At 33.6% G+C, this 18,982-nt stretch overlaps 1 protein-coding gene across 1 annotated transcript in view; it reads right to left on the bottom strand.

The window, feature by feature from the left end:
• Positions 1-18,982, bottom strand: part of LOC140436605 (potassium channel subfamily K member 18) — a 269,235-nt gene that overhangs the window by 231,028 nt on the left and 19,225 nt on the right. Inside the window, exon 2 of the mRNA XM_072525556.1 lies at positions 15,353-15,680. Coding sequence (XP_072381657.1) covers positions 15,353-15,533 — 181 coding nt within the window. The 5' untranslated portion in view covers positions 15,534-15,680. The remainder of the gene's footprint in view (positions 1-15,352; positions 15,681-18,982) is intronic.

Here is an 18,982-nt window from a genome sequence, read left to right as displayed (position 1 = left end):
GAACAATCAACGTAAGGGATCTGTTGGCTACGACCAGTCAAATTAAACAAGGTTAATTATATTAATTTACTCACGTGGAACGTTCGTATGTTCTACAAGGGGTAGGGAAGCTAAGAAGCTTATTAAAAACAATGTATGAATACACAGCAGATATCATAGCTCTTCAGGAAGTTATTGGTAATCTGGAGAAAAATAAGTACATCTTTTATTACAGTAGGCACAAAATCTCACATCTTCTGACAAGGGATTTTTATTCAATAAAGGATTAAAATTTATAATCATAACTTTCGACTTCATAAAAAATTTGACTAAGAGTTAGGTTCTTCAATTACAGCATCATACATATCTATACACCCACCATAAATAATTAAGACGATCAGAAGAATCTATGCTATGAGAAATTGAAGTTTATTGGATCTATTATAGGTGTTTCTAATCTGAAAGTTGGTCAAGAAATAATCCACCATCCAACTACTGGCGAGGATAGTCTCCACACGGTCAGCAACCAAAATAGCCTATGCCTTATTAGTCTCGCATCATTGTTAGGAATGATGGTAGCAAGTAAGTTTTGCCCAATTTATGAATTTCTGTATTTATTAATTTTGGTCTAACCAGCGATCTAAGTAATTTTATTTCCTCACTATTATTATTACTTCTGTTTTTTAATGTCCATGCTGTACTAACATACGTAATATGTGGGATAACTATTGTGCTAAAACTTATAGTTTAATATTTGTATTTTCTTCTTTTTTTATCCAGATATTGTTTTATTTAATGCATAGTATATTTTCCATCAGTAGACGTATTTGTAGACGTATCAGTAGAAATTATTGTCCCTAGATAATCCTACGTCTTTCTCTCTTTTTGCGGAAGACACCTGTTAAAAACTGGTACTACTAAAGGTACGTTTTTACTGGAACGTCAGTTCCTTCTATAGTCCTTCTATATCCAGTGTCAGAGACACTGGATATAGAATACAGTTTGTAGAGAACTTTTTCATATCCTTTTTTACTAAACCTAACACAAAATCAAACTAGAGAAGTTCATTCAAACTAAAGAACTGTGGAAACAACATCATCTCCTAACAAATGGTTGTTTATCAATTTATTTCTTGAAAGAAAATTTTTGCCTTGATTTAACTTTAGCTGCTAACTAAGAAAATACATGGAAGAGATCTTTTATTTGAATACAAGTCCAAAAAATTATTGACAATGTGATAGGATTTTTAATGAATTAGTAATTTCAATTGTTTTTGACGTGACAACGTCTTAAATTAGGTTGTGGCTCGGAGTCATTTAAGAAAAAGTGTAACGCCCGCTCACGTCTGTTACAGTGAGTCGCCGAACGAGAGAGAGGCCCGCCGGACCGGCGAATGCCTTGCGTCTCTCTCCCACTCAAACATGATCGGTCCGCTGCGCGCGGCACTAGAGAATTAGGCGCGTTGAATCGCTAAAGTTGAAAATCGTTGAAAGTATCGTCAGCTGTGTCTGTAGTGAAAATGTGGAGTGCTTAGATTCGTCATTTACAACAACTACAACAATAAAGGTAAATAATTGTACACTAATATTTCATTATCGTAAACTATGATTGATTGATTAATTGTTAGATTGACACAAAAGTTGAGAAACTGAGTTTATAGGTTATGTCATACTATTGACAAATGTTGATAGTGTTAAGTAAATTATTAATTTAAATCACTCTGCAATCAATCGTAATTCAGTCGATTGAGAAGAAACCGCGCGTATTGCTAGTCAAACATTTAAAATAACAAATTATAACCTCTCACTCAAATAGAAATTAGTTAAGTTTAAGTTTACATGTACAATGTTTTAGTAAACAAAATATATTTCTATAGTTAAAATTTGTGCAATTCTTATTTTCATTCAATTCCTTGTTCCTATTGTGCAATTTAATAATATTCATATCAATAAATATTCTACCGAGAAAAAGACGTTGTCACGTAAAATCTTCGCCCGTAAAACCGACTTTACAGGCAACCGATTTTTTTTTTATTTATTCTGTAAACAATAACCTAATCTGCAAATTTCCTCTATAACTATACCTTTCGTACCGTATTCTTTCTATTTCCTGTGATACCTCACATGTCGTCCTACAAACCTAATCCCTCTTTGACTGGTCGCCATGTTTGATTTTTGTTATTGTATTCTTTACGTTTTATCTTTTCCAGCGATACATGAATTGCTTTGCCTTTCTAACTATACTCTGCATATTACAAGAAGTGATAGAGCAATAGGAAAGAAGAACGATGATACGTCTTAGTGTCTTCTTGATATGACGCTACCCTATTTTAAAATAACCTACTTGTATGCTTATGATAAATAATATTACTTAATCTATACGCTGTTCTGTGTTTATGGTATATTGTCTTTGTATTCTATACGTAACATTACGGTCGTTCCCGTCGTGGGAGTGTATGGCACCAGGATACGTCGGTGTAAAAACACGAAAAAGAAAAAGTATGAAAAGAAGAAGAATTGACGCCAACTTCAAGTTTGAGAGATGACAGATGAAAAGAACAAGAATTGACGCCATTTTCACGTTTGAGGGATGACAGATGAAAAGAAGAAGAATGAACGCCATCTTTACGTTTGAGAGTTGACAGGTGACATAACAGTAGACATGACAGTTGATAGCTGTTAGCCGCCATCTTGTGACGTCACAAGTCAAAATTTTTCCACGCCCAAGAGGCCCAATCTCTGCTCCTGAGATCAAATTTTAATTAAAACACCTACATATATCATTAGTAGGCGAGCGGTTTACCCCTATAAGCAGATCATCAACCGACTAAAATTATTTTTGCATTTCTAATGCACCAAACCTTTTTTATTCGATTCTATATATTTTTCCAAGATGAAATGTATTTTTTTTTAATTTTTACAAGTGGGCCGGCAATTGTTATTAACAAATTACTTATACAAAAAAGCAATTTCACCGAATTGTTTCGGAATCAATTTTTTTAGGTGTATCTCATCAAAATAAACACTTTTTCTTTCCTGATAATTTTTCGAAGAATGCTTCCTTTTCGAGTTATTTGCATTTTTTTGTTGAAAAAATGCCGTAATTAGTGATTTTTGGGATTTTTTTTCTCAAAAACTACTAAATGAATTGCAATTTTACAAATAGCTTTATAATCTTTAAACCGTCGAGTACAAGTTAGAATATTTTGACAAGGATAAATGGTTTCTATCTCGCTAAAAACGTGGACATAAATATTTCGAATATGCCTTTCGAGAGTATCCCGCTAAGCGTGTACAGCGGTTGAGGTGCTGTAGGCGCTAAAAAAAATGCATCTAATGAAAAATTACCACCTTCGAAACCAGCATTATTACAACATTACTTAAGAGCAAAGTGGCAAATAAATGAATGGATTCAAGCAAAAAACAATATTACTTCATCTCTTGATCCATTAACCCATGGTTGGACAATGGAAAATAATTGTTTCGATTTTAATTATTTTGAAGGCGAAACTAGTTTAGATATGTTACAAAAGTATTTCTGCTCATGTACCGGAAAATGTTCTACGAAAAATTGTAATTGTATTTCCTATAATTTAGAATGCTGCGCAGTATGTGCATGTACACCAGAGAATTGTAAAAATGTTAAAGACGACTCTATTGAAGACAAGAAATCAGCTTATTAGATGGAAATCCTGTTGCTGTTGACGAAAATTTTCAAATTATTGACAATGAAAACAATGTATAATTAATATTATATTTTAATTTTATTATATTTTTCAATGAAAATTAATTATATATTGCTTAATGTATTTCACTGTAATAAAACATTCAATAATATAGTCACCACGTATATTAAAAGAAAAATTACATTATTATAGCATTGTAAAAAATTAATTTTAATTGTTTTAATTATAATATGTCTATATAAAAATAATTAGAAATATCTTTTTTTTTTAATAGATTGTACGAAATATTTGTATTGAATTAATTTTTTAAATTTAAACAAATATTTCTACGTGCCGCACGCCTGTATCGCCGCAACCGCTGTACACACTTAGCAGTAGACTGCTCGAAAGGCATAATCGAAATATTTGGGTCCACGTTTTTAGCAAGATAGAAAAAAATTATCCTTGTCAAAATATTCTAACTTGTAATCGACGGTTTAAAGATTATAAAGCTATTTGTAGAATTGCAATTCATTTAGTAGTTTTTTAGAAAAAAAATCCCAAAAATCACTAATTAAGGCATTTTTTCAACAAAAAAATGCAAATAACTCGAAAAGGAAGCATTTTTCGAAAAATTATCAGGAAAGAAAAAGTGTTTATTTTGATGAGATACACCTAAAAACATTGATTCCGAAGCAATTCGGTGAAATTGCTTTTTTGTATTAGTTATTTGTTAATAACAATTGCCGGCCCACTTGTAAAAATTAAAAAAAAATACATTTCATCTTGGAAAAATATATAGAATCGAATAAAAAACGTTTGGTGCATTAGACATGCAAAAAGAATTTTAGTCGGTATATTCTGTTTCTAAGCGTCTTTTGAGGGGTAAACCGCTCGCCTATAGGTATACATTAGCCTTTTTGTATTCTGGTCAGCATATGAACCATTGACTCCAGACTGAAAATTTTTTACTTCTTTATTTTTTTTTATCTATTTGTGAACTTCTGAACTTCTATTGGCTACATGGAATCATAACTCAATAAATAAATATAGTCAGGTTTCCATCCAACCCCTGTCCAGTTCTAAAAAATTTTTGGTACTACTAGAGACCTTCCCGACTCTACGGTATCACCAATGTTACGTTTAGTACTACTTGCAATTGTGTTCAATTTACATTTTTATCCCATTGATTGGTACGTCACTTTCTCGAGCATTGCTTCTTGGTCACCTTGCTGGTAGGTATTTCTCAGGTACTTGTGATGGTGTTGCATCTGTGACTTACGCTCATCTACATTATCGTTTTTGTCACTACTAACCGAACTCAACTTCCTCATCCAGATATGTAAATAGCGAGAAATTATGCACATGCGACAGCGTTCATACTCGGGCGATATCCGATAAGCGACATTTTATCGCCACGATATATTTCTAGGAAGGTTCAAAGAGAATGGACGATAAATCGTCGCGACAGTGCGATGATGGTGGAAGCACAATTCTCTTCAGTTACAATTATGAGCTCAAGTGAGGAAGACGTTGTATTGGCTTATTTGTTTAGGCGTAGAATGAGAAGAAAAAGAAAATACTGGGTACATCCTTACAATCTTATCAAGGTGCACCATAGGTCGGCTGTTGTTTCCAGAGAGCTGTCTCAACACGAATCAAAGTTCAAAGAATTTTATCTAATGAAACCTGAAAATTTATATTTTCTGAAAAGTTTATTGTCAAGAACCATTGAAAAAAAGATACACACTTCAGAAGACTATTTTTCCAGATGAAAAACTCCTGATTACTATAAGGTAAGTAGCTATAAATATAATCAGCAATTTAAATTAAATGTAGACGTTTTATTTTCATTTTTTTTATTATTAAAACAATTTTATTTTTATAGATTTTTAAAAATTGTACCACTCAGTTCCACTTTCTTCTGGCATTTGGGTAATCGAATTGAATTCCGAAGTTGCTGCAATATTACGCATATGAGATTGAGTTTGTTCGGTGTCATGATGGGATGACAAACTCCATACAGATGGGCTAGAAGCAACTGAAATGCTGGATTCTACATCTAAGATTTTTCAGATCAGGTAAAAGAGAAAGAATGAAATGCTGTTCACCATCTTGATTATTTTTATTAACAGATTTTTTCGTTTTTAACCATTCTATAAAAGCATCGTCGACTTGGTCTATTCCCTTTCGTTTTTTATATGTTTGTTTTGAGTTGTTATGAGCAGGTTTTTCTATTAATTGGTCTGAAGAAACTTCATCAGGTATTCTCTCTTCAATAATGGTCTCACTTCCATCATTTTGATTGGTATAGGACAACTCTACTGCAGTATCTTGAACGTGAGTAAGATTTCCTGAGGTCTCTTCTCCTTTCAAATATGGTTGCAGAAAAGCTAAATGTTCGGCCAAATAATAACTTTTCTTTGAATTTTGACTAGCCCCAGACTTTGGCGGTTTCAGTAAGCGCACATATGCTGTTCTGATGTTCTTCCATCGCTCTCGACAGTTTTTTTCTGAAACAAAATTTAATATAAATTACATGTTAAAATGATGTCTATTAAAACAAAAACACCTATATTAACACAACTATTTAACACTTCCAACTAATTTAACGTTTTTTTTAGGTATCTAGCTACTGGAAGCAGTTTTCAAGATCTTTTTTTGCAATTTTACAGAGGTAAATCAACCATCAGTTACCTTGTTATGATGCTATATGGTCCCACTTACAACCACAGTATATGGCTCAACCAACGGAGGAAACTTGGAAGCAAATACCAAAACGTTATTATGAGTTATGGAATTTACCTAACTGCATTGGTTCCGGAAACCACTAACTGACGGAAAACATTTCCGCATTCAGTGTCCCCCTAATACAGGGTCATCACATTATAATTATACAGGGTTCTTTTCAATTGTTCTGATGGCTTTATCTGACGCAGAAGGAATGCGGTTCACTGCAATAGAGGTCGGAGACTATGGACGGAATAGTAATGGTGCTGTATTTCGCAAATCGACAACTCCCTTGCCAGGCGAGGCAAATGATAATACTTTTCCATTCTACTTTGTGGCAGATGAAGCATTTCCTCTCCAACATAATATAATGCGGCCCTTTCCAAAAAGAGTATTAAATGATGCCAAAAGAATATTCAATTTTCGACTTTCAAGAGGTAGAAAAAGTGTGGAATGTAGTTTTGGAATACTAGCCTTAAAATTTCGTCTATTTGGCCGACCAATTAATATTAACACAAGTAATGCTGTGCAAACTATTAAGGCAGCATGCGTACTTCATAATTTTATACGCAGACGAGAAGGGCAACCTTATGCTCCACAGCCCTTTAAGAAGTGTTGTATAGTACCAACATTGCCAGATAACAGTACGTTTAGTGAAAACAGCAATTTGAATGCAGCAAACCGATTACGAAATAAACTAGGTGAATACTTTTTACAAGATCTAGTTATTTAGTAAATACGATGAATTTTTTAAATCTGTATATAAATATTTACACTATGAGTTTACAATTTGATTACTGACCTGTTTCACGTAATAAATAATAAGTAAATAAATAAACAATGCATTTACCTGTATCTTTTATTTCTGGTGGAATTTCCCTCCATGCAGTGCTCGTCACATCTGTCCTACTGTAAGCAGTAAGGGAATAGTTCCAGATGCACTGACGAGCTTACACTAAATTAATAAAAAGAATCACAGAACTGTCTTCTTTCCGACATGTTAATAGCTTGAAATATCGTGTGAAATAAATCGCGAGGGCGACCGACACGTAGCACTTCGAACGATATATCACTTGCAATATGTTGTGCAATTGCGCGGAAGTGAACCTTTTTTATCGTCTCTATTCAGATTTTAAGTATCTGATTGTGCGTATCGCGTATCGCATATCGTTTACGATATATCGCTTATCTTTTAACGCCCGAGTATGAACGCCGCCTAGACTGCCCATTTTTTGCTCGTTACTTCATCCAATTACAGCCTTTAGTTCCTGATTTTTAACTAAATTTCATGTTTTTCAGTTAGTTGTACATATGAATAATAAAGATAACATCTATTAAATCATAAATAATCCAAAAGTTTATGAGTTTATGAACTCTAATTATAACAAATAACTCTCTACATTTACATACTGGGAAATGACCGCAATAACACTATTTCATTATTTACGATAATGTTTTAAACCCCGTAAACAAACAATGCTAGCAATAATTGATTAGATTGCCGATATTTTTAATAAATACAGCTTAGTATTGATTGGTTTGGTAAAGGGGTATATTGTTTAACTATCATATTACCAGAACAGTTATATTAAATTTATGAAGGGCTACAATTCATTATGGTAATTAATCGTTGAATATCATAGAAATTGACGGGAATATATTATATTGTTCAGGTTATTAATTTTAGAAGTTGTTGTGCTTTTTGGACATTATCTGGACACGAATAAAATATAATTGTTATCAATGTTGGAGTTATTTAGAAGAATTCATGCAAAAAGTTGCCATTGTCAATTTCAACTATATATTTGTGATATCGTTTTATACTCTAACGAATAATTTGACCAACTAGTGACAAATTTCAATAATTATTATAGAAAAATTGCTTTCATGGTTTATAAAAACTTCCTTCGGTTTACAGTGTTTAGTACTTAGGTTTTGTATTGTAGTATTATACAGTGTGTAAAAGCCAAATGGAATAAATTCATTATTTAGGTTACTGTACATATTTATAAAAAATCCCGAAACACATCAAATTTAAATTATAACTTGACATTCTTTAACGTGAAAATGCAACCCCTACCTTTAACCGCCTTAGAATGACAGGTACAACCCCCAATTTTTAAAATAGGAAGTATAGGCTTGTGATATATCGTTTGAAAGGTATTTTCATTCTCCATTTAAAAATGTTGTCGCTTTCAAGTTTATTAAGATTAACTAAGATAAAATAAATTAAAATCATGTGTTTACCGAAATTCGCTAAAATATATTCAAAACTTATTTCCCGTTTAGGTCTTGATAATGAGAAAGTGAACAAAAACCAAGGCAATGTGGTTTTTAGATGGTAACCATTAAAAAACTTTAAAGCATTTCCGTGGCAACGTTATTTTAAGACGCATTAGTAAATTGTTTTATTTAAGTTGTCGGTATTTTAATTTAAGTAAAACGTTCGTTCAATTCAATTCTGAAAAATGGTTAGATTAACGGAAATGCATAAAATAACAGTTTTACAAATGATTGGTTACGGAGATAACACCCGAACACAACAGGAAGTAACTCGCCTATTTTATGAGAAATTTCCTAATTTACCGCCTATATCCCAAGGAACAATAAGTAAAATAGAGAAGCAGTTTAGCGAGTTTGGTCATGTAAGGCAGATAAAAAAAGCAGCTGCCAATGCACTGAGTGATGAACTCAAATTAGATGTGTTGATTGAGTTTCAGGAAAATCCACATACATCGAGTAGACAGGCATCCACTACATTCAATGCTAGCCATACATCGATAGTAAACATATTAAAAGAAAATAAATTGCATTCCTATAAGATGATACTTACTCAGGAGCTCTTGGAAGACGATTTTGATAGGAGAACTTTTTTTTGTGAGCAAATGATGGACATGTTGGATAACAATATTATCCAATAAGAAGACGTTATGTTTTCTGATGAGTGTACTTTTTCACTTAACGGTCATGCTAATCGGCAAAATTGCCGCTACTGGGCCACGGAAAATCCTCACTGGATGAGAGAAGTACGCACTCAATACCCTCAAAAGGTTAATGTTTGGGCAGGGATTGTAGGAAACAATATCATTGGTCCCATTTTCATTAAGGGCAACTTAAATGGCAACAATTATTTGGCACTACTTTAAAATGATGTCATTCCAACGTTGGCAAATTTATATCCTGATCCAGGAAACCCTTAAGTTCCAGCGAATACGATATGGTTTCAGCATGATGGAGCACCACCACATTACCAACTTAATGTCCGGCAGTACCTCGATACAATATTTCCCAATCGGTGGATAGGGAGGCGAGGATCGATTTAATGGCCAGCGCGATCACCTGATCTCACATTATTAGATTTCTTTTTATGGGGATATGTGAAGAGCCATGTGTACAAAACTAAACCTTCTGATTTAAATGACTTAAAAGAATGAATAACGCTTGCGATTAGGTCGATCACGCCTGTTATGTTAAATAATGTTATAAGACAGTTTTATTTGAGATTAGGATGTTGCCAAGACGTTCACGGTGAACATTTTGAACATCTACTTCATTAACATTCATAGTTCTTTTTCGTGTTCTACATTTTAATACGTTTGGCATTACATTTTAGTTTTTGATTGTATTGTAGCGAATTTCGGTAACCACATGATTTTAATTTATTTTATCTTAATTAATCTTAATAAACTTAAAAGCGACAACATTTTTGAATGGAGAATGAAAAGACCTTTCAAACGATATATCACAAGCCTATACTTGCTATTTTAAAAATTGGGGATTGTACCTGTCATTCTAAGGGGGTTGAAGGTAGGGGTTGCATTTTCACGTTAAAGAATGTCAAGTTATAATTTAAATTTGACGTGTTTCGGGATTTTTTATAAATATGTACAGTAACGTAAATAATGAATTTATTCCATTTGGCTTTTCTACACTGTATAGTTTCAATAGTTTATTTGTTAAAACTTCTACTGGGTTTTTCTTTTTGGGTTTTTATACTTTCCTGGACATTGTCTTATCCCTAAGAGACATTTTAACACCAACATCATATGCATACACTAAAGTGATGTAGCGAGTCTACGGCCAGTATCCTAAATCAATTAATCAATTTATTAAATTTTTCATGGAAGATCATAAATACATCTGGAAGAATATAATTGGAATCTCAAGAGTTTCTTTATAGTTAAACAATTTGTATCCAATGATTTAAGTGATAGTTTCACATTTTTAGATTGGTTGCTATATTGCTACAACATGCAGTTTATTAACAAAATAAAGCTGTATCAATTAAAACTCCAATTAAAATAAAATAAAAACTACCTAAGATTGTGAGAATTGACTATCTGGTATACACCAGCATTAGTAGTTATTTTAGATTAATATTTACAAATAGAAAGCTTTTAACGAAAATTATATATACATTTTCATCATTCAAGATTATTCTATTTTTTCAAAAAAAATCTGTATCATTAAGTGTATGTATAACATATTTTACATAACATTTTATTATACTCGTAGCTACAGGTAAGAATCTTTGTGTTGGATGTTTCCGACAATGAATCGGTTAAAATATACCCAAGCTGAGCGAAAAAACTATATCTATGTTTATATTTATATGTGAATACAAAGCGTGAATGTACATTGAATAATAAAGCAGAAGGCCCAAATAATGTATAAGCAAAACTACTCAAACTAATGGATATCGAATCAATAGCAATAAACACAAAAAGTTTAACACAACTATGGAGTTTGGTTAAATATTAATCTGAAAAAAAGCCTTATCAAATCTCGCGACCCTAGGAGGACGGATGTAGAACTCTACAACCGACTTTTAGAAGATGCTCTGCGGAATAAAAAGGCTTCAACTCTAGGAACTAATACAGATCTGGAAAGGTATATGGTATTTATCCAAAACAAAATAAACTATGCTTATAAAAAATCCTGTCCAGTAAGGATAGTCCAGGAAAGTCGCAAAACCAACTCTTGTTGCTGCACTAAACTGGAACACCTTAAAGATAGCAAGAACAGCTTTTAGGGCAAAACGCACCAAACTCAAAGAGGATTGGGATTATTATCAATCAAATCTCAGAGAGTTTAAGAAAGTCTGCAAAGACAATGAGCTGCTTGGAGAACCTTTTGTGAGAAAATCGAAAATTTCCCGCAGACTTCCAGGCTACAAAAGGCGCTCCCAAAGGAACCACATCGGTATATCGGTATATTAACGAAGAAAGATAAAAACAAAATTTCCAACATTTGCAAAAGTGCTGAGGTCCTGATGAAAACACATTTCTCCAGTTCTAGCGCCTCAACAGTACCAAACTGAACGGAAGAAGCAATCACACCCTCAATAAACTACTGGTATCTCGCCAAAATAATGAATAAGAAAAAGGTAAAATGAACCATACTGTGCTTCACCCCTTTTAAATCACCAAAGCCTGACGGCATATATCCAGCTCTACTACAATAGGGACTGGATACCCTTCTGCCGCACCTTGTATGCCCCTTTGGCTCTAAGATATATTCCTAGAAAGTGGAGAAAGGTACATGTGGTCTTCATACCAAAACCAGGTAGAATGGACTATATCCTACCAAAGGCTTTTCGAGCAATTAGCTTTAAATCCTTTCTCTTGAAAACAATTGAAAGGCTATGTGAGAGGTACATAAGGGATAAAGTCCTGGTCCATAACCCAGTTCACCCAAATCAGCATGCATATAATTCGGAAAGATCTACCGATTCTGCACTGCATCATATAGTTGAAAGAATTGAAAGATCGCTGGACAATAAAAAATTCACCCTAGGTAAGTGGTCACTAACTTAAGCTTTGGATGGCAATATCATCAATCTAAGGTGGGTTAAAGGATATGATAGGAAGGCGGCAGGCCTAAGATTCTTAGGACCTGGAAATCTTTTTGGTTGGTCAACTACAACAATCGCGGAAATTGTCAAATGTCACTTCCATACACAAACCGTATATGGGACGAAAAGCAAGGATATAGACTTGCCAGAGTAACACTACGTAACCTTGAAAAGTCAGCATCAAAGAAGTATTTGGGAATAACCAGAAAAACCTACACTTGACAGTTGGTTTTTTCACTGGTCATTATCGACTAAGCAAACACCTCCAGACACTAGGGATAGTAGACACACCTCTCTGGTGACTTCCTAGAAATGACAGGATGGACAATAAACTAAGGACGACAGATCCCTGGGAGGACGCACAACGGGTCAATTGTCGCCCAACTGCTGTGGAACTTAACTCATCCTCCCTACTCTACAGATACAGATATAGAGTTAGGTGCACTTTCGAAGAAGCCAGGAGCCAAGATGTGCGAAGCATACCGTATGATGAGCCTCACAAGTCGTCTTCGAAAACTTTTAAACTCCTAAAGAGTATTCAGAATATAATTTACGATCTGTATAAGAGTCAAATTTACCCAATCAGATCGGATTCATTCATGCTATTGGTACGAGAGAGGATGTGTTCGTAGTACAAATTGTATTCCAAAGATGAAGGGACGTCAAGTGCGACGTATACGCTTGTCTGGTTGATTTGGAGGTGGCGTTTGATAGAGTACAGTACGCCAAGATAATGCAAATACTAAACAAGTAGGAACTAACAACAAAGATTTGAGAATAATTAAAAACCTCTACTGGAATCAAACCGCAAATCTCAAAATTACAGATGAACATACCAAATACGTAAAAATGTAAAAATCATATATAGTGAGGCAAGGCTATATTTTGTCTCTATCTAATCTTCAACCTCTACTTAGAAAAAATATTTAGCGAAGCTTTGAACAAAATTCTAAAAGACATTGTACTAAACGGGTACCAATTGAACATCAGATAGGCAGATGACACCATTGCATTTGCGGATAACCTAGAAGACCTACAAGTTCTTATAAAATAAAATCACGTACTACAGTCACCAATATGGAATCAATATAAATACAGAGCTTATGATAACTATCAGGAAAAAGAGAAGAAAAGGTTAACTTTTCGTGAACTAAACTCCAACAATCAGCGATACTACGTCATCTCTGTTCTGCTTTTGAAGTATTAAATCATGTACCTTAAACGAAGATATCAAATGGAAGCATTTAAGATGTGGCTGTATCGGAGAATACTCAAGATTCCGTGGACTGCTTCAGTTACAAATGAAGAGGTCCTCAGAAAAATGAAATAAAAATGAGAGGTACTGAACATCAACAAGTGCAGAATGCGCATAATGTCGGAGACATTATGCAAAATGAATCCAGACATGCTCTCCTACAAGTCATCCTGCAGGGAAAAATATTTAAAATGCGAGATCCAGGAAGAAGAATAACATTCTGGTTAAAGAACCTCAGATCCTGCTTGTACCCAACATCTGTGCAGCTTTTTCGTATTGCTGAAGAGAAGATATAAATTTTCATACAGATAAAGATTGTCTAATTTTTAAGATAATTTGGTATTATCCTACATATTTTATTAATTTTCATTAAAACACGTCAGTTATTTTTTGTGCCTTTATTAACGAAATTCTAGATTATGCTTTTTTTTTAAAAAATAATGTTTTTAGTAAGGCTCACTTCTTCAACAACTTTTTAGAAATCGTTTAACGATCAGCAGCATTTTATTCTAAATATGAAAATTAATTATCAACTGACGTAATAAGACTTTGTTAACCCTATCCGCTTTTAATTTTGATATCAGATTTCTTTTGGAAAAATATTAAGATATTCCCTTCGGGGCAATTCTTTTTGTTTCTTTACCTTCTCTTACTACATTAAGTGTAAATAGATTACATTATAGTGTTCTTTCCAATAAACAATATATCCTGACTCAATTCTGCAATTTTGAAAAGCCATCAGTATTTATTGCCACAGTTTTGAAAAAAACGGGTGTGGCAGTCCAGTGGGACTGCCGGTGGAAGTTACACTTCTATACACGCATTCGCCGTTACAAATTTATTTGGGAGTCAATCTGCACGATCACTACATATGTAATTCTATAGGTAAGACATAGAAGAAAGAGAGACAGAATTAATAACAACTTACTAACAATAAAGGATTGAATCAATATTTTGATGAAAATGTATATTTTTATTTTCATATATGTATGAAAGGAGTTAAACGCAAATTTTTTTTACACACACTCTGCAGTAAAATTCATTGTTTATTTTGTTATTAATATAATAATACAATACAAATTAAACTGCAATATTCATAAGTATTTAAAAATGACAATAATATACATAAAAAAATACACTACAATACAGTGCAACATAATTCCATATATAATAATACAATACAAATGTAAATGCAATATCCATAAGTATTTAAAAATGACAATAATGTAATAATATTAATAAAAAAGTCCTCCCCGACTGGGAATCGAACCCCGGTCTCCCACGTGACAGGCGGGGATACTGACTACTACACTACCGAGGACATGACACAAATGTATTTCAAAATTGACAGTTCTGGATCATACAGTGATTTATTGAGATTATTATTTTGAAATACAAAAGAATAATATAATTATGAACATTTAATAAATAATACAAAACACATCACATAAATAATAATATTAATAAATATTTTATTATATGTATAATATTATATGTATATATATCTTTTAATATATAATATTAAATTATATATACAAAAGGAACATTTTTATATTCGAGAGAGGAAGAGAAAGAAAATATATCTTCTGTCTCTCTCTTACTCATTATCTTACATATGTAATGATTTCACAGATTCGCTCCCATACAAATTTCCATCGTGGAGCGCGCGTATAGAAGTATAACTTCAATAATCAAAATATTTTTTGTAGTTTGTAGAGTGCAAATGTGGATTTTTCTATTATATTTAATTGTTTTTTTATAACGTTTCTGTGTTTAAATTTAACGGTAGTTATTGAAATTATAACTGATATTTCGGGAATACGAGTATAACAATATTTTAAATCTTTTACCTTAATAGATAATTACTTACCTAAATTAGTCGCCAATCCTGCAAGAAACGCCTTGCTCCGTCTTCTCGCCTTCTTTTGAAAACAACAACATGACTTTTCCTCCTTTTTCTTTTTGGTGACATCCCTTTTCAGCGAATTGGTGTTTTGTTTGGACACTGTTGGATATGGGTCGTAGCAAAAATGGCCCGAATCTTTTTCCATTTCTCGTCTAGGAATTTTCGTCCATTGGTTTGGTTTTATTGGGATGATTTTGTCTTATGACGTTTTTTGTCCATTCGATAATTGAATTATTTAAAAAATAAAGATATGAAGAGGATTTCCTAAGATAACTTGACGAAACTGTGGCATCTGTAACAAAAAAGATTGAAATTAGGAAAACTCCTAAATCAAAAATTTAAATCAAATAATTGACAAAAGTTTTATGAAAAAATGTAAAAGGAATAATAAATTAAATAAAATAATTTTATTCATTACTTAATATTATTAGTAAATTTTAAATTTTGTAACTGTAAATTATCTTATTAACTGTAAAAATTGGTCTAAGACACGGGGACGCGCTGTCGTGAAAAAGGCAATCAGACAATTAAATATTAGAATGAATGGAATTATTTTTAATAGATCGACGCAAATTCTCGCATTCGCTGATGATATAGTTATAGTGGGCATGATGCAGTGTTTAACAAGGCTTGCGGATGCGGCAAGTGAATTAGGACTTGTGGTAAACAAGGAAAAAAACCAAATATATGTTGGTTTCTAAAAATCCCGGAAATATCCAAGAGATAATTCAAATTAACAACCATATCTTTGAGCAAGTCAAAGAATTCACATATCTTTAATGGATAGTAAACGCAACAAACACGACAAGCGACGAAATAAAATGATGCAATGCAATAGTCAACAAAACTGTTCACGGTCTTCAGAAACATTTAAATATAAAACGTGCAGTAAAGCTCAATATATACAAGACCTTAAAAAGACCAGTTTTGATATATGGGGCTGAAACGTGGACGTTATCTCAAAATGATAAAATACCGTAAATGAAAATGTGCTATGGCATCGAAGATACAACTTTGAACTATATCAGTTATACACCGATCCAGCTATTATGAAATTCGTTACAGTACAAAGATGGGTTGGACACATTGCTAGGATGTCAGATCACAAATACACGAAGGGATTAACATTTTTAAAACCAGAGGGCACAAGAAGTATGGAACGACTGCGAATGAGATGAATTAATTATGTGAAAGAAGACCTTCAGGGTCAGAACATGGAAGGAAGTTGCCAGGAAACGACAGGAGTGGCGACTATTTTGTAAGCAGGCCAAGATCAACGACGGATTGTAGAGCCACTTATAATAACGATGAGAAACTGTAAATTAATCTAAAAACATCGGTTCACAATCTTAGTAAATTAGTAAATGAGTTTTACACTTATGAATTGTATCCGAACCATTATCTAAGATTTTTTAACCAGGATATTCTTCTTCATCCTATACTTAAATCTTGCCTTGCAATATCAATTACAGGTTGTTGTTACAAAATGTTGTATTTTTCAAATATTAATTTTGGATTTTTCTCAATTTAGATGTATACAAATTTCATTGTGTTTGTTTATTTTGCTCATAACTTCTTCATTTGCCACTCTATTTGTCCAAGATATTTTTAAAATTTTTCGGCAATTCATACCCCAGATTATACAAGCCACCATCATCATCATCATCTTTGGCTCGACAATCCTCTGTGGATCTTGGCCTGCTCTAATATTCGTCGCCATTCTGTTCGGTTTCTGGTAACATGTTGTCATCTTCTGATTTTTAATATCCGTAAGTCGTTTTCAACTCCATCTAACCACCTAATTCGCGGTCGGCCTTTGCTTCTTCTTCCTACAAATGTTCCTGTGGTTAGCTTTTTAGCAATCGTATTTTCTGGCATTCGTATTATGTGTCCAGCCCATCTAAGTCGCTGTGTTTTAATGAACGTTATGACATCTGGCTCATCAAAGAGCTGATACAATTCAAAATTATATCTTCTGCGCCACTGCCCTTGGTCGTTTATAGCTCCAAATATTTTGCGGAGTATTTTACGCTCAAACATTCCCAAAAATCTTTCATCTTTCTGCGTTAGAGTCCATGTTTCTGCTCCATATGTGAGGACCGACCTCAACAATGTTTTGTATATAATAATTTTAGTTCTTCTTTGAATGTTTCTTGAGTGGAAATGTTTTTGGAGTCCATAGTATGCCCTATTTGTAAGATTTATTCGTCTTTTGATTTCTTCGCTTGTTTTATTGGTAGCAGTCAATAGCGATCCAAGGTATGTGAAGTTGTCAGCACGTCCAAAGGTATGACTTCCAAAGACTGTTTCTCGTTCCTCATTTGCTATCGGATCCTTTGTAACCAACATGTACTTGGTTTTGTCTTCGTTGATGACTAGACCGACCTGTTTCGCCGCTGTTTCCAATTCTAGGAGATATTGCTCAACATCTCGCTTGTTACGCCCTATTATTTCAATGTCATTAGCATATGCTAAGACTTGTATCGATCTATTGTAAATAGTACCGCCGTCCCTAATTCGTGTATCTCGGACTGCCTTTTCTAAGGCAATATTAAATAGGAGGCAAGCCAGAGAATCCCCTTGTCTGAGTCCATCCTTTATCCCAAAGGATCTAGAATTCTCTCCCTGTATTCTAACAGTGGTTCTAAGTTAGACATTGTCATTCTTGTTAGTCGGATAAGTTTCTCTGGTATACCAAACTCATGCATTGATTGGTATAGCACTGTTCTCTTGACACTGTCGTATGCGGCCTTGAAGTCGACGAATAGGTGATGGGTTTCAATATTGAATTCTAATGTTTTCTCGAGAATCTGTCTTATTGAATGAATCTGGTCAATTGTTGATTTTTCTGGAATGAATCCAGCTTGATATTTACCAACTATGCCCACTGTGTAAACTTGCAGCCTTTCGTAGAGAATATTTGCTAGTATTTTGTAAGCAGTTGTTAACAGGCTTATACCTCTATAGTTGTCACACTGGAGCTGGTCACCTTTTTTATGTAACGGGCATATCACGCCTTGAGAGCATTCACAAGGCATGGTCTCATTATGCCAGACAAGAAGTAAAAGCTTATGCAGTGTCTGTAGTAGGGCATCGTCATCATTCTTGTAGAGCTCACTGCAAATTTGATCAATTCCTGGTGATTTATTATTTTTAAGCTTTTTAATTACTTGGGCAACGTTTTCGATGGTAGGTGGTCTTTCGTTTGGGTTGAAAGGATTCCAATCAATGATTGGAATACAAGCCACCATAGCAGGGATAAAAGCGGGAAACGGTATTGTATAAGCATACGTTAGAGAGCAAGATACAATATCTAATGAAGATCTGAAGTGCCATACTGGACATGCAGGACCCAAAGTTATTATAGAAGACCTACAAGCAAGATCACCCGATTAGTTTCACAGGAAAACGAACCGCAACGAGAGACTATAATGTGGCTACCTCGAAAAAAGATAAGATACTATAGTTGTAGGGCCTACAGAACATTTATGCTTTCTTGGAGGAGACAGACTTATTACATATCTAGACAACGCAATATTATAAAATATGGGCCAACAGTACGAAATACAAACGATAAACGAATGTGAAGCATAG

Source organism: Diabrotica undecimpunctata, chromosome 3 (genome assembly GCF_040954645.1).
Source record: "Diabrotica undecimpunctata isolate CICGRU chromosome 3, icDiaUnde3, whole genome shotgun sequence".
Classification (NCBI taxonomy): domain Eukaryota; kingdom Metazoa; phylum Arthropoda; class Insecta; order Coleoptera; family Chrysomelidae; genus Diabrotica; species Diabrotica undecimpunctata.
The sequence above is the reverse complement of the archived record's forward strand: the minus strand, read 5'-3'. Positions and strand labels throughout refer to the sequence as shown.